This window comes from Phycodurus eques, chromosome 1 (genome assembly GCF_024500275.1).
Source record: "Phycodurus eques isolate BA_2022a chromosome 1, UOR_Pequ_1.1, whole genome shotgun sequence".
In the NCBI taxonomy this organism is placed as follows: Eukaryota; Metazoa; Chordata; class Actinopteri; order Syngnathiformes; family Syngnathidae; genus Phycodurus; species Phycodurus eques.
This window is the reverse complement of record NC_084525.1, coordinates 14,530,785-14,545,213: the sequence shown is the minus strand read 5'-3', so window position 1 is coordinate 14,545,213 and position 14,429 is coordinate 14,530,785. Positions and strand designations below refer to the sequence as shown.

Here is a 14,429-nt window from a genome sequence, read left to right as displayed (position 1 = left end):
TGAGCACTTCTACTTTGCCAAAATCTACTTTGTCCCAAAACCAGTCAGTTTCTGGTGTGACCATTTTCCTCGTGCAGTGTAACGCCTTTGTGTGCCTTACAGTATGTTGTCCACAATAAAAGGCCACTCTAATAGGTGCAGTGTCACGGTATTGTGGGTGGGGTTGGGGCTGGGGGTCAGTGTTAAGGCACATCTATGCAAAAAAAATAATAAAACATGTGTTGCACTGCATAATGAAAATAGTGGTCACACCAGATACTGACGGATTTTCTGACAACGTTGAAATCAGCAAAGTAGAAGTGGTCACAAACCCTGATTTAGACACATTTGTGAACAACATTTGAGATAAATACTTCTTTTGTGCACAGTGAAAGTCTTCGATCAAAAATGCGAACAAGAACAAAGGTGAATATTGACTTATATTTTTGTTCAGTGTAGTTAGTGTGCAACTTGTCATTTCAGTAGGACTCCATAGTAGATGGTACACTGTTGTGATAACATTCGCTTTCATCTTTGTCAACAATGGTTGATTTTTGTTTTTAATTCATTGTTCTACATCAGGAGATTAAGACCAGTTTACATGTTAGTATATGATCTATAGTCAGTCTGTCTGATGAATTAACACTTCTGGACTCCTCTTTCGCAACCCAAGTGATACTCCCATGAGGCTTAGCAGCTATCCAAACATCCATCGTATAGTTCTATTGGCTTATCTTGTTGCAGTTTCCGTCCTCACCTGTGGGCTGCGGCAACACCCAGTGGGTGGAGGTGTCCGGAGTCCAGCAGCATCCCCCCCAGCCAGTGTAAAAGCTCAGCGTACCAGTGGACCCCATCACCACGGTAACCACTGGTGCCGGTCCAGCTGTGCATCAGCCTGAGTGGCGAGAAGGCCCAGTGAGCCAAGGAATGCTGTTCCACCACCGCATAGCAGGACGCCACCACCCCATCCACCACCAGGGTCCCCTGTGCCGTCAGAGGAGCGAACGCCCCCGTCCTCTCCGTCACAGTGACACTCGCGACCCGAGAAAGAGTTCCCAATCTACCGTCGGCCACCAGCACACACTGGCCCGGCCGAGCGTCGCAAGCATACACCGTCCTCAGGGAGCTAGGAGTGGGCGGCACCCCGTCTGAGCAGTTACCCTGAGACACAAACAGCAAGTGGGCGGCGGTCAGAGAAAGGTGCGCACCACCTTCGGTCTTTAGGGTGTAGAAGAGCTTGTGTATTCCTGGGTCACGGTCCAGAAAGGTCAGGACTTGGCTGTACACCAGTTCAGCGCGACTGTCTCTGCCAGACAAAGTCAGGACTTGTTCACCGGGGCGCAGGTCACGGATGGACTTCTGGAGGCCGTTTTCCACAATGACCAAGGCGTCGCCCGGGAAACAACCTCCAGACTTGGCTGCCACTGAGTGGTCTGAAAGGCAGGAAGATACAATTATTGCAATTAGTAGTCAGGTATTTATAGCTTATCGTTTCGATGCAGTTACATTTTTTTTTCAGCACTAACAGAACAATTGACATTGTACCCTTGACAGGATTTTGTATTTTATTTTTTTCATCTATGGGCTCTACGCTGGCTATTTGTGTCCACCGAGCTTCCTTTTTTTTTTTAATTACATTTATTTGGCTGTGTTAATGTAAATCTAATAAAACTTTTCAAGATTGGGAATTTTTTTTTTTCTGATTTTATCATTTTCCAACCTCTTTCCAACCTCTTTCAATATAGCAATAATACACTGTTTACATCAAATTGTACCTTTTGTGACCTCAGTTGACCAATTGAAACCCACATTTTTCAATTCCTCATCATTTACTGGATTTAATCAGACAATTTGTTCAAAACTGGTTTAAGTCTAGACTCAACACTTAATGTTTTTTTTTAAATAAATTTTTTTAATAAAAATCGGTGTTTTCGACTAAATGACATTTATTAATTTTGGGACGAGGGAGCACTTTTGTAATATTATCGATTTCCAAAAGAGCCGTTTAATGGCTTATGAATGGCAATTTTGATTTTAAGAAATTGACATACACTTTGTTGATCATGGAAATTTAACTTAGGAAGTGGAAGCTTGCTCTGTTGGCTGGAGAAAGACTCATGAAGACGGTACAGTACTGAGTCAATATACTGTATATTAAAAAAATGTTAAAACATTTTTGGTTGTTTTACAACCTACGCATTGTGCAAAGGGTTAAAAAAAAATTAAATGAATGGCTTTTTCATACTTATAACAATAACTGATGTGAATTTAAAATTAAGCAATAAAAGAAGCAAAACATTTAAAAAAAAAAAAAAAATCTTTCAAATTGTTTGTACTTGGACAGAAATGGCCAATAAAAAGGTGTAAGGGTAATAAAATCCAACAAGGCTTTAGGGTTAACGCAATATTAAATTCTCATGTTGATTCATTTCGCATGATTCTCTTGTCAATAAAGATTTAAAGCAAGAGTTTAAACTATTTAACAGAGAGTTTACAATTAGCACAATAAAAACAGCAGACCAACATCGGGGATGACTCTCAGTATGGTCCTCTTAAAATGTATTTGCTGGATCTGTTCCATCACAAGAATGATTTCTTTCCCGGTCTCAATTTAAGGAAAAAAGAGAACCCAAAAAGATACCAACTTGATTGGTTGCCCCTGTAATCAGGTCAAGGACTGCACCCTCGCAACCCGATCTGGGAGGGAAGGAGAGAGAAAAGGAGGAAAAGAGGGAAAGAAGAGGAGAATCTTAGTTACTGCTTAAAGTATACAGCAGCGTACTTGGGCTTCAAGTGGTGTATCTGCGTCTGTTTTCACATGCACGTGAGACTTTCAGCACGTTTGCGTCACACGCACTCGGGTTAGTTTTGCTAAGTCGCAGCATCGTGATCATCATCGTGAAGAGGTTAGCGGGATGCAGAAAGGGAGGGAGGGAGGGAGGGAGGGAAAAGACGAAAGTGCAGATAGGTTACTGAGCCGGGACAGCGAAACCAGGGACAGGACAGAGGAAGCAGCGGTCCAGCTTGTCTTGTGTTGTCTGCATGTTACTCGACTGACTTTCAAGGTCACACGTTTTAGTCACTGGGCTTGAAGCGACATAACATTCAGTGCTGACAATTGTGACAGTTACAACCTTGATAACTACACGACTGTAGCCCCTTTCGTGGTCATACGAGTGAAAAGGGCTTTATGTACTGTTCTGATTTACAGCAGTTGGGTCACTCGGGAAGTCGAGGGTGCTTTCACGCGACCGTGCTTTGGTCTGTTATAATTAAACTCATCCCTGCCTCCTCAGTGCGGTTCATTCGGGATGATGTGAACAGTCATCAAATGGTTCGGGGTTATGACCACATCAAAAAACTGAGCTAAATCTGTTTGGTCATTTTTAAGTCAAGTACATTAATGAGTGAGAAAAGACATCTTTAGGATGAATACTGGTCCAAATCAAGGACTTCCAATTTACTTCCAATTTTGACATATACGGGGCAGTCCATTATTCCATTCAGCACATTTCCTGATTCAGCACTACAATACTGGGGCAACTCCCATTTTTAAGATTGCCGCGGCCCTGAAACCAAGGTTCTCCCCCTGCAAAAACATCCCAGAAAGTGAGGTTTCCATGTTGTGTCTTGTACTTCCTGGTTGTTGCTGTTTCTTCTTCTTTTATTGGTAGATCACTTTTGAGACGTGAGACTTCTGTCTTGGAAAACTAGATTCCAGATCGGTGGTGGAACAGAATCTTTGTCTGTGGTGTACTGTGTTGAGATAAGCGGAGCACACTACACACGGTACAATCAAGACTGTTGAAAGCCTGATTTTTTTTATTTTATTTTTTTTACCTTCAAGTGTGGTATTAAAAGATAAACAATCTCTTAAGATGTAAAAAAAAAAAAAATCCTTTTGTGTGCAACAGGCCCAAGTTGTATTTTAGCTTGGGTGCCAGTGCATTTGGTTGTTAAGAGAAGTGAATATTATTTATTATCTTTCATAAAATATTGATCCATTTCACTGATGTTTGGATTTAGACCACTATGCACTGAACTATTTTTAATCAAAACAACTATTATTATTCTTCCTATTCATCCATCCATCCATTTTCCGTACTGCTTATCCTCACAAGAGTCGCCGGCGTGCTGGAGCCTATCCCAGCCTTCTTCGGGCAAGAGGCGGGGTACACGCTGAACTGGTCGCCAGCCAACCGCAGGGCACATAGAAACAAACAACCATTCGCACTCACATTCACACCTAAGGGCAATTTAGAGTCTTCAAGCGACCTACCACGCATGTTTTTGGGATGTGGGAGGAAACCAGAGTGCCCGGAGAAAACCCACGCAGGTACGGGGAGAACATGCAAACTCCACACAGGCGGGGCCGGGATTTGAACCATGGTCCTCAGAACTGTGAGGCAGATGTGCTAACCAGGCGCCCACCTTTCCTATTATTATTTTTATTAAACTAATTTTAGTAAACTAAATAATTGTTTTATACAACAAAATGTCAAAAGGAAACCCCACCATTTCTGTGGTGTGGGGGGGTAAAAGAACCCTTGGATTTAATAACTGGTTGACCCTCCTTTGGCAGCAATAACCTCAACCAAACATTTCCTGTAGTTGCAGATCAGACGTGCGCAACCATCAGGATGAAATTTGGAACATTCCTCTCTTCAGAACTCTTGCAGTTCAGCAAAATTCCTGGAATCTCAGGTCTGAATAGCTCTCTTGATGTCATGCCACAAAAGCAAAATCGGTTGGAGGTCAGTACTTTCACTGAACCCCTCCAGAACATGTATTTTCTTCTCCTGAAGTCATTCTGTTGTTGATTTACTTGTGTGTTTTGGATCATTGTCCTGTTGTAACACCCATCCTCTTTTGAGCTTCAACTCTTGGAAAGATGGCCTCAAGTTCTTCTGCAAATTATCTTGATAAACTTGTAGTGAATTAATTTTTCCATTGGTGACAGCATCCTGTCCAGGCCCTGAGTAAGCAAAGCATGCACCCTCCACCATGTTTCACAGTTGGGATAAGGTTTGGATGTTGGTGTGTTGTGCCATTTTCCCTCCATGTACGCCTTTGTGTGTTCCTTCCAAAGATTCATTTCAACTTTGGTTTCATCCGTGCACAGAATATTTGCCAGTAGTGCTGTGGAACATCCAAGTGCTCTTTAGCATACTTCAAACGTGCAGGAATGTTTTTTTTTTTAAGACAGCAACGGCCTCCTTCTTGGTGTTCTCCCATTAACCCCATTCTTGTTTAATGTTTTAGGTATGGTCGATTTGTCAACAGAGATGTTGGCGTGTACCAGTGATTTCTTTAAGTCTTCAGCTGACAATCTAGGGGTTATTTATGGATTTGTTTCTTTATTTTACCTCATTGAGCATTCTGCGCTGTGCTTATGCAGTCATCTTTACAGGACGGTTGATTACTCCTTGGAAGAGAAGCAACAGTGCTGAAATTTATCCATCCATTTTCGGAGCCGCTTATCCTCACAAGGGTCGTGGGAATGCTGGAGCCTATCCCACCTCGCTTCGGGCAGGAGGCGGGGTACACCCTGAACTGGTTGCCAGCCAATCGCAGGGCACACATAAACAAACAACCGTTCGCATTCACACCTAGGGGCAATTTAGAGACTCAACCTACCATGCATGTTTTTGGGATGTGGGAGGAAACTGGACTGCCCGGAGAAAACCCACGCAGGCACGGGGAGAACATGCAAACTCCACACAGGCGGGGCCGGGGATTGAACCCCGGTCCTCAGAACTGTGAGCCAGATGTGGTTGGGGAAAGGATAATCTGGACATCCCTGCTAAAGCTACTGCCCCCGCAACCCAACCACGGATAAGCGGAGGAAAATGGATGGATGAATGAATAATTGTTTCGGTGGTAATAGTTTAAGCAGACTGTTTATTCTTTTTATTTAGATGAAGATCAGACCACGTTTTATGAGCAAATTTTGCACATATTGAAGAAAATCCAAAGGCTTCACCTACTTCATCCTCCCAACGTACACCACCATTATACTAACTTCTCAACACATAGTTGGGCCGATCCACGGACCCTGAGATCCTGACATGAAAATAATGATACCCAATTAGAAAGTGACCTGAAGCTGGTGTTGTTCCCGGATACAAACAGAGGAGCAACTGGTTGTTTTAAGTGTCTCCCAAGGTATTCGCTACAATAAAAATGACAAGGAGAAGAGTTTGCTTATTTTTCCACACGACTTTGTACTTTTATTCCCTACACTTGAAAATAGATATCTGTATTTTCTGCTCCTTACTTTCTCATACTAGACTTGTTACGTTTTTCAACTTGCGTGAGAGATGACACAATGTCAAAAAGATGTAAATATAGCTTGAGATATTGATTGACTGAGATGTTTTGGGTCAGCAGCGACATGGAGGAACATGAACCAGGGAGCATTAACGACAACGGCAACAGTTGGAGGGAAATATATTCTCCATCCATGGGCCTTATTTGAGAATATTGTTTGATTTTTTTTTTTTTTTGCTCCAAGAATGATTCATGGCGAATGAGTTGTCTCGTGCACCAACCTAAAACATTGTTTTTAAATGTTGTACTTACTTTTAGTCAGTACTTTTTTTTTTTTTTACTTTTTCTTAAGTGTATGAATTGAATGAATACATCTGCTTATACCAGTATTTTTTTTTTTTTTTTTTTTTTACACAAATACCTGTACTTTTACTTAAGCACAGAGTGTGAGTACTTTTGTCACCTCTGAGAATTGTTATGTGTGTACCCCACTTTACCGAATGGTTTAGCATCCCACTGTAGTGTACTCAACAATATGCTGCTGTACTGTGGTGTGGTAGACTGTCTGGATAGTTATTTAAGTAATTAAGTCAATAAAGCCAAAATATGACTAATTTTGAGTTTACAATAATAGTTTTTTCACAAGTTGTAGATACCCATCCTTTGAGGCATCTCACATGAACAGATCAGGTTTACAAAACCATCAACTGGTTTGAACCAGAGAAAGCAAACTACTGTATAGGTGTGAAAGCACCCTTGACTCAAAATGCGTATCCACATTGCCATTAGTGGTGACCCTAAACTCACCTGACTTGACACTGCAGTGGATGTGGGCCTTGGACTCGTAGTAGACCCAGTCAAAGCCCGCCTCCACCGCCAGCCGAGCCAGCATGGCATACTTGTTCCTATCCCGGTCCGAGGTGGTGATGTCCACCGCCCGCCCCTCGTAGTGGAGCGACTCCTCCGAGTGGTGGCCGTCCTCGTCCCAACCCTCGGTGACCCGCAGCCGGACCCCGGGCCAAAGGTTCATCACGGAGATGGCCAGAGAGTTCAGCTTGTCTTTGCAGCGCTGTGGCACAGACACACACTTTGGATATGCCCTTATGTAACCACCTTTTCAAATCAACTCGACACCGGTAGTCCCCAAACGTCAGTCCAGGTGCCATGTGTGGCCCATTGTTTGTTTGTCATGGGCATGCAGAATATACTAAAAACAGCATTAGATACAGCCTGCGTTGTAATTTAAAAAAATAAATAAATAAAATGAATTTTTTCAAAAAGGCGGGTGGGCTTGACAACTACAGAAGTGCCATAAAATGTGTATTTTGAGTGACGAGCATTGTCACAGAACAAATTAAAATTGATCTTTCCCCTTTGAAATGAACAGAAACCCAATTAATCGATTCCAAAAGTTTTTTTTTTTTTTTTTTTTTTTTTAAATAACACTATACTTGTATTTCATAAAAATACATACAGTAGTAATGACATAAATAGATAGAATGTAACGAATTAAACCGTTTTGCCACAATTCTTGTTTCACTCAATGGACAAGTGCAAATCATACGAATGATTAAAATGAAGTAAACATGAAAAGATGGTCAATTTACTACAGGTTGCTCCAGTTTTGGTTCTGAATGTGGAGATGTGATTCCGCAGCTGCTCAATGCAGTGGTGGATCATTTCTAGAGGGATACGTAGGCCGTGGGCCACCCCAAAATCCTGAACTATTCACCTAATCGCCTTTGACAGAAAGCTGAGAAGTAGCAATTATTAAAATAAATATAGTATATGAGCGTGTTTGATAAATTAAAGGTGATGAATGTCCTCTGATATACATGCAGCTTGTCTGGGTGGACAGGTGAAACATTGCCCTTAAAAAAACTAATAATAATTTTAAAAAATAAATAAATAAAATAAAATAAAATAAACTTACTGTTGGGCTTGATTGACTCTCAATAAAGTCAGAAGGTTGACGAGTGAAGCTTTATGATTGACGCTGTCGGGGTGGTGTGTGGGCCTTAGCTGTCTGGTTAAGCAAACACAAGTTGAGAGGGCCTATTGACTGCCCCCTCCTATTTCCCCACTCAGAATGCCGTTAATAAAGCCGTCGTCTGCACCGTTCGTCTAGCTGGCGGGTGCTCGCGAACACCTTAACCAGATTGTTCACGCCAAGAGCAACAAAGTCCATTTCCTCTAATGTGAGACATGATTGGCTGACAGACAGGAAGTCAATTAGCTAAAGCAGGGAAAGCTAAGCTTAAGCTCGGTTAACTAAGTGGTTGACTTAAAACAGGTATTGTTTATATGTTGCCGTTTAGACACTGCATAAATATTGACAAATTGACCTAAAACATGGGTGTCCATCTTAAGGCCTGGGGGCCGTTTTGCAGCTCGTCGTCCATTTTTTTAGCGTCCCGTGGCATAAACTAAAATTAACTATTAACACGGTTTGTTATTTGCTTGCATTGCACTACTTACTTTTTACACATTAAATGAGCCACTGAGAACTAGAATGGGCTAACTCCCTTGTCATTTTTAAGTTAACCACAGAAAAGAAAAAAGACAAGGCATAAATGTCAGATGAGAACTGGCTGAAGTCAAGGTTTCGTACCAATTTTGACATGGATTCAGTCCATTATTGCTCCCAGCACGTTTCCTGATTCGTCAGTGCAACATTGGTCCAGCTCCCATTTCCAAGATTGGCGCGCACACGAAACCAGTCTTCAACTCCCGGAAAAAGAGCTCAGAAAGTGAGGTGGAGATTGCTCAAAAATGCAAAAGTAGTGTTTTAGTTTGTATCCCAGTGCATCTGTATTTTAGTATTAGTTAATGTTATCATCTTTCATGAAATATTGATAGATTTGACTGATGTTTGGACTTAGACCACTATTGCACTGAACTTTAACAAAACTCTCTTCCTCATTTTCCACCAATCACACATCACTAAAACAGTAACTATATTATATTATACTAATTTCTATTCATAATGCTACAATCAATAAAGACAATTCAGCGGCAGCAAGCAGCGTGTAAACCGCGATTGTACGCTCGACTGTCTGCTTTGCGGCAAGATGAGCTTTGTACAGATTGCTCTCATTTTAGTTCTGAATGTGGAGATGTGATTCTACTGCTGCTCAGTGCAGAAGTGGAATTATTCTATTGTGCTTTAGGCATGCTGGCAACCCCAAAATGCTGAAAAAAACATCATTTGTGCTTTGCTGCGGGATTGGAACCAAGCCCTGGCACAAATAGCAAAAATCCATCTGAAATTGCCAGCCCTCTAAAAACGTTTATACAGTACTGTAATTGCCCTCAGATGCCACAAGATGGCAGAAATTAACTACTTTTGTCTGCTGCGGTTGTTTGGAAAGTACTCTATAACGATACAGCAGTCACTCATTTATCACAAGGGTTACATTCCAGAAACCTCCCCAATAAACGAAAAGATCCGCTAAGTAGCGACCATACTATATTTGAAAATGTTATACATAGTACAAGACATGCAGGTATTATTTTTGTCCACTTGGGGTGACTCTGAATGTGTGTGGCTTTAAAGGGCGGGGCCTGGCCTGGCGAGTGACAAGAGAGTCAGCAAATGAGAGTGAGTTGCGATGGGTTTATTTCGTTACCGTTTGTCCAATGTCGCGATCGAAAGTGCACTCGTGGCTACAAAATCAGATACGTATGATTACAAAATCTGTGATACGGTGAGACCACAAAAACTGTACCACTATATGGCAATATCCATCCATTTTCTGTACCGCTTCTCCTCACTACGGTTGCGGGCGTGCTGCAGCCTATGCCAGCTATCTTCGGGCGAGAGGCGGGGTACACCCTGAACAGGTCGCCAACTAATCGCAGGGCACATATAAACAAACAATCATTCGCCTTCAAATTCACACCTACGGGCAATTTAGAGGCTTCAATCAACTTACCACATTTTTGGGATGTGGGAGGAAACCGGAGTACCCGGAGGAAACCCACGCAGGCACGAGGAGAACATGCAAACTCCACGCAGGCGGGATCAGGATTTGAACCCCGGTCCTCAGAACTGTGAGGCAGATGCGCTAACCAATAGACTACTATAATTGAGTTGAGTAAATGGAGCTCCTCAACTCACTTCAGCAACAAGATGCCACCAGATGGTGCCAAAGCAACACTGTTATTGTTTTGGCCTGAGCAACAAAAACAAATCCCGAAATCTGCATGGGTACTCATCATACACTGCATATAAAATATATAATTGATCACATGTGGACTGGTTTTAGCGGTAAATGAATTAAACGTGAACAATGTCAAAGTGGCCCTTGCATCCTTCCATTTTTTTCTTTGGAGGTGGCCCTTGGAAGAAAACGTTTGGACACCCCTGGACTAAGATGATCAACTACCATTTGGACAAATGTTGCTAGATCTTGATGACACTTACTTGAATATAGAGTGGGCTACAGTATACCTTTCTGGGGGGGGGGGGGGGGGGGGGGGACTGTAATTGCTTTTTTTTTTAAAAGAACAGACATTGTCTGTCTGCATGTTGATCATTTCGGGCGAATGGGTTTTGGTTAGGTGCGGCATCTCAAGTCTGTGAAGGGTGCAAAGTGGGATTAAAGCCAATATAACTTGGTGGTTGTGATAAGAATAGCCCGCGCCGGTGACCACAGTTGCCTTTTCACAGGTCCCGGGGATTCAAACATTGGTGTTTTCTCTGTGCGGTAAAGACTTCATAAATTAGACGCTCCATTTAGCACACATGCACGGCGGTTTGTGCACTAAACCGCTGGCTGCACAAACATTGCACACGCAAGCCAACAATCCGCACCTTTGCGCACCTTCTGCCTCTGATCAATGCGTCAATGATGGCTCGCTCTCGCAAAGTCAAACGTGTTGACAGTTTCTCCTCTGCGGCGATAACATGAATTTGACCGCAGTAAAGTTACACGTTTGTGTCGCCACTTCGCGCCACAAAAGTGATTAAGTGTGCTTCGGGAACAGGAGCTTCTGTATGTGCGGTAGCGCGCAGGAAAAGCGAATAAAAAAAAAAAAAATAAAAAAAAAAAGCCAGGAGGTGAAAAATTCACTTTCAAAGAGGCCAACTGCGTTCGCTATTTCTGTCCGTGTGCGCTGAGAAAACAACCTAAAAGTAACACGGAACAGTCAAAGATAAACAGGCGGACTGTGTGCTCCGCACTGGCGCTCGTAAATTGCGCGAACGCGCTTTAAAATAATATACAGCCTAAAAATAAGGTCTGCATCTGCAGAATATAAAGCAAAATTGTGGGAATCCGTTTTGCGTACGTGCCAATCAACAAAGCAGGGCTCCAAGACGTGGAGGTCGTACACTTTTATTGCACAACGTATTTCTTGCAGTGTGCTGTTCAGGGGAAATTAGGAGCCCGCCTGTCTGTCTTACGCGACAGAAACCAGCGTGATGTGAACACGGGACGGCAACGAGCACGTGTTCACGACTCTCTGCAGTTTGCATGTGACGAAGCAATTACTGCAAGCGGTTTGGGCGGAAGACGCGACCGTGCTCTTCTTCTGGCAGCAAAGACACAACAAAGCGCTCTCTCGGCCTTGAGTCAACAAGGAATGTGGGGGGGGGGGGTGGTGGAAAAAGCGCATATAAGCGATAAGCGCATCCACGCGTCTCAAGACTGGTCAAAGTGCACCACGCAAGTCACAAGCAGCTTGGAAGCTACATTATTTGGCCGGAGCTCTGTGTCTCACTCTCACCTGTGTCATCATGCGGTCTGCACCGGTGTTCTCCTCATCCTTGAAGATGATGTCGGGGTTGTAGTTAGGGGTGAGCTCCTTGAAGCGCTCGGAGTTGCGAGTTATTTTCCCTTCGTACCTCCCGCTGGCCCCTAAGGTCTTCTCGGCCACGTTGGGGCTGAACTGCTTGTAGGCGAGCGGTGCCAACTTCCGCGGCGAGCGCCTCTTGCCGTAGCCTCGACCCGGCCCGCAGCCCCCGCAGCCCGGCGTCAGGAGCAAGGCGCACGCGGCGACACACGTTAGCAGCCTTGGGAGCAGCATTCCAGCCCGGACCGATGTCCTCTCCTCCCCCACCCCCACCCCCGCCACCCCAGGGCAGGTGGTCAGAGGGTCAAGTGCCGAAGCGAGAAACTATAGTTTGGACCTTCAGAGTGCTGGGAGAAGAGCCGCACTCCCACCCGAGTCCCCCAAAGCTGCCATTGCACGCGCGTAAGATGGTGCGCGCCGCAGACGAGGTGCAAAGAGGGAACCTGCCAGCCTGCTGCCGACAATCTAGTGTCCCGAGGCCACTTGGAGGCAGGGGCATAAATAGGCGAGGTGAGTTTGTCTTGGCAGGCGCGTTCAAAGCGGTCTCTCAGTCAGACGCGGAGGCGCGCGGCGGTCCAAGGGTGTCCCCGCATGCAGCTCAATGTTTCCCTGTTCGTCCGGGCCATCCGAGCGTTTGGCAGTGCTGCCGGTGAGTAACGTCGTCACTTCAACTCCAGCCGCGCTCTGATCTTGTATGGCACCTGGTGGCTTTGACCCTTTCCTCTCCATGTTATTAATAAGTGTCACCTATTTCCCATCATTCCCCAAAGACACCACAGCCCCACCCTGTATCTCTTCTCCAGAGGACAAGTCCACAAGAAGGGGGCAAATTCCTCATATAAACGCCAATATAAACTGCCGTCATACTATTTCACGCAGCATTTTTCTCTTTCTTCTTCTTTCTTTTTTTGGTGGTGCATTTGCCACCCCGTATGCTGCACATAATGCACTTACCAGAAACCGCCACTATGTACCAAAAATCTGGATGGACAGCTCCTTTCCTTTGGCAAGTGCTGGTACAAAGCACAGTAAAACCGGCAGGCATTTTCTTCTTTCCCCTTTCAAGTGACCCGTTGAACATTTTATAGTGACCATTTGACATTTTGATTTTCTCTTCGGGGCCATTGTTACTGTAGTCCTTGTTGTAATTCTGCATCATTTTGTTGATTACTATTACACATTATTGGGCACTTTTCTATTGCTGAATGACACTCCATACTTTGTTAAACTTGTGTTTGTCATATAGGCAGATTTTCTTTTTTTTTTTTCCTTTCCTTTCCTTTCTGACAGTGGAAAACATACTGTAAATGCATAATCAATCATTATATTACATATACACAACTGCCCCAGCATTTGATTGTTGTATATTTTTAACAAATTAAGTTTAAAATTAGAAGTCATGGAAAACTGTTCAATTTATGTCAAGATGGGATTACATAGCAAAAATGCAAATAGATAGATAGACAGACAGCGAGATAGAGCCACCACAATTGCGGTTTCTGTAATCCATAGTTTTTTGTTTTTTTTACAGGAGCAGGTGATTGGACTACCGCTCAACCCCAGCACCTGGTATTCCTAGGTGGTCTCCCATCCAAGTACTAACCAGGACAGACCTTGATGAGCTTCCGAGATCGGGCATTCTCAGGGTATTTGTGGGCAAAAGGCAAAGAAAACATGCAATTATGTTACAGGTTTTCTGCCAAAATGAAAAGGATAAATACATTAAGCAAAAAACATTAAGTTGACAGACTATTTGCCTTAGTGGGCTCCCAAAAATTATGTGGTGGGACAGATCTGGCCCCCGGTCCTCAAGTTTGAAACTAGCGATTGCAAAGTCTGTGCTAGCTGATTTGCAGCAAATAGTCAATTGCTTACTTCAGTCAGGCAAGTTTCCTAAAGCTCTTAAAGTAGCCATCATTAAGCCTCTGCTATAAAATAGAACACTGGATGCTTCCATGGTAGCAAGCTATAGACCGATCTCAAATCTCCCTTTCATCGCCAGGATTGTGGAGAATGTTATTTTTAATCAACTCAGCAATTTCTTGACCTTAAATGTACTTTTTGACACATTTTAATCAGGTTTCCAAACTCATCACAGTATAGAATCTGCTCTTATCAAAATGCTAAATGATGTAAGGTTGAATACTCTGACTCGGAAAATGTGTCAATTCTGGTCTTGTTGGACCTCAGTGTGGCTTTTGATACGGTAGATCAACATATGCTGCTGAACAAGTTGGAAACGTGGGTAGGACTAAATGGAACAGACATTAAATGGTTCGGGTCCTACCTGGAGGAAAGGAGTTATTTTGTAACCATTGGAAGTTTTCAATCTCATCGAATGGTAATGACCTATGGGGTCCCTCAGGGGGCTGTTCTTGGACCCC

At 43.5% G+C, this 14,429-nt stretch overlaps 1 protein-coding gene across 1 annotated transcript; it reads right to left on the bottom strand.

Annotated features, from left to right (window-relative positions):
* Nucleotides 1-315: 315 nt before the first annotated feature.
* LOC133405864 (indian hedgehog B protein-like) lies at nt 316-12,279 on the bottom strand. The gene is made up of 3 exons (XM_061682891.1): nt 11,980-12,279; nt 7,057-7,318; nt 316-1,412 (listed from the first exon to the last, which is right to left on the bottom strand). Exons 1-3 carry the CDS (start codon nt 12,277-12,279, stop codon nt 733-735), a joined length of 1,242 nt encoding a protein of 413 aa, XP_061538875.1. The 3' UTR covers nt 316-732.
* Nucleotides 12,280-14,429: the final 2,150 nt, after the last annotated feature.

What these genes read in the sequence shown, in the direction of transcription:
- LOC133405864 (XM_061682891.1), bottom strand. Translation starts at nt 12,279, where the DNA reads ATGCTGCTCCCAAGGCTGCTAACGTGTGTCGCCGCGTGCGCCTTGCTC. An exon ending in CAGACCGCATGATGACACAG is followed by an intron (nt 7,319 to 11,979) that starts GTGAGAGTGAGA and finishes TCTGTGCCACAG; the next exon opens with CGCTGCAAAGACAAGCTGAA. An exon ending in CCACTGCAGTGTCAAGTCAG is followed by an intron (nt 1,413 to 7,056) that starts GTGAGTTTAGGG and finishes CCTGCCTTTCAG; the next exon opens with ACCACTCAGTGGCAGCCAAG.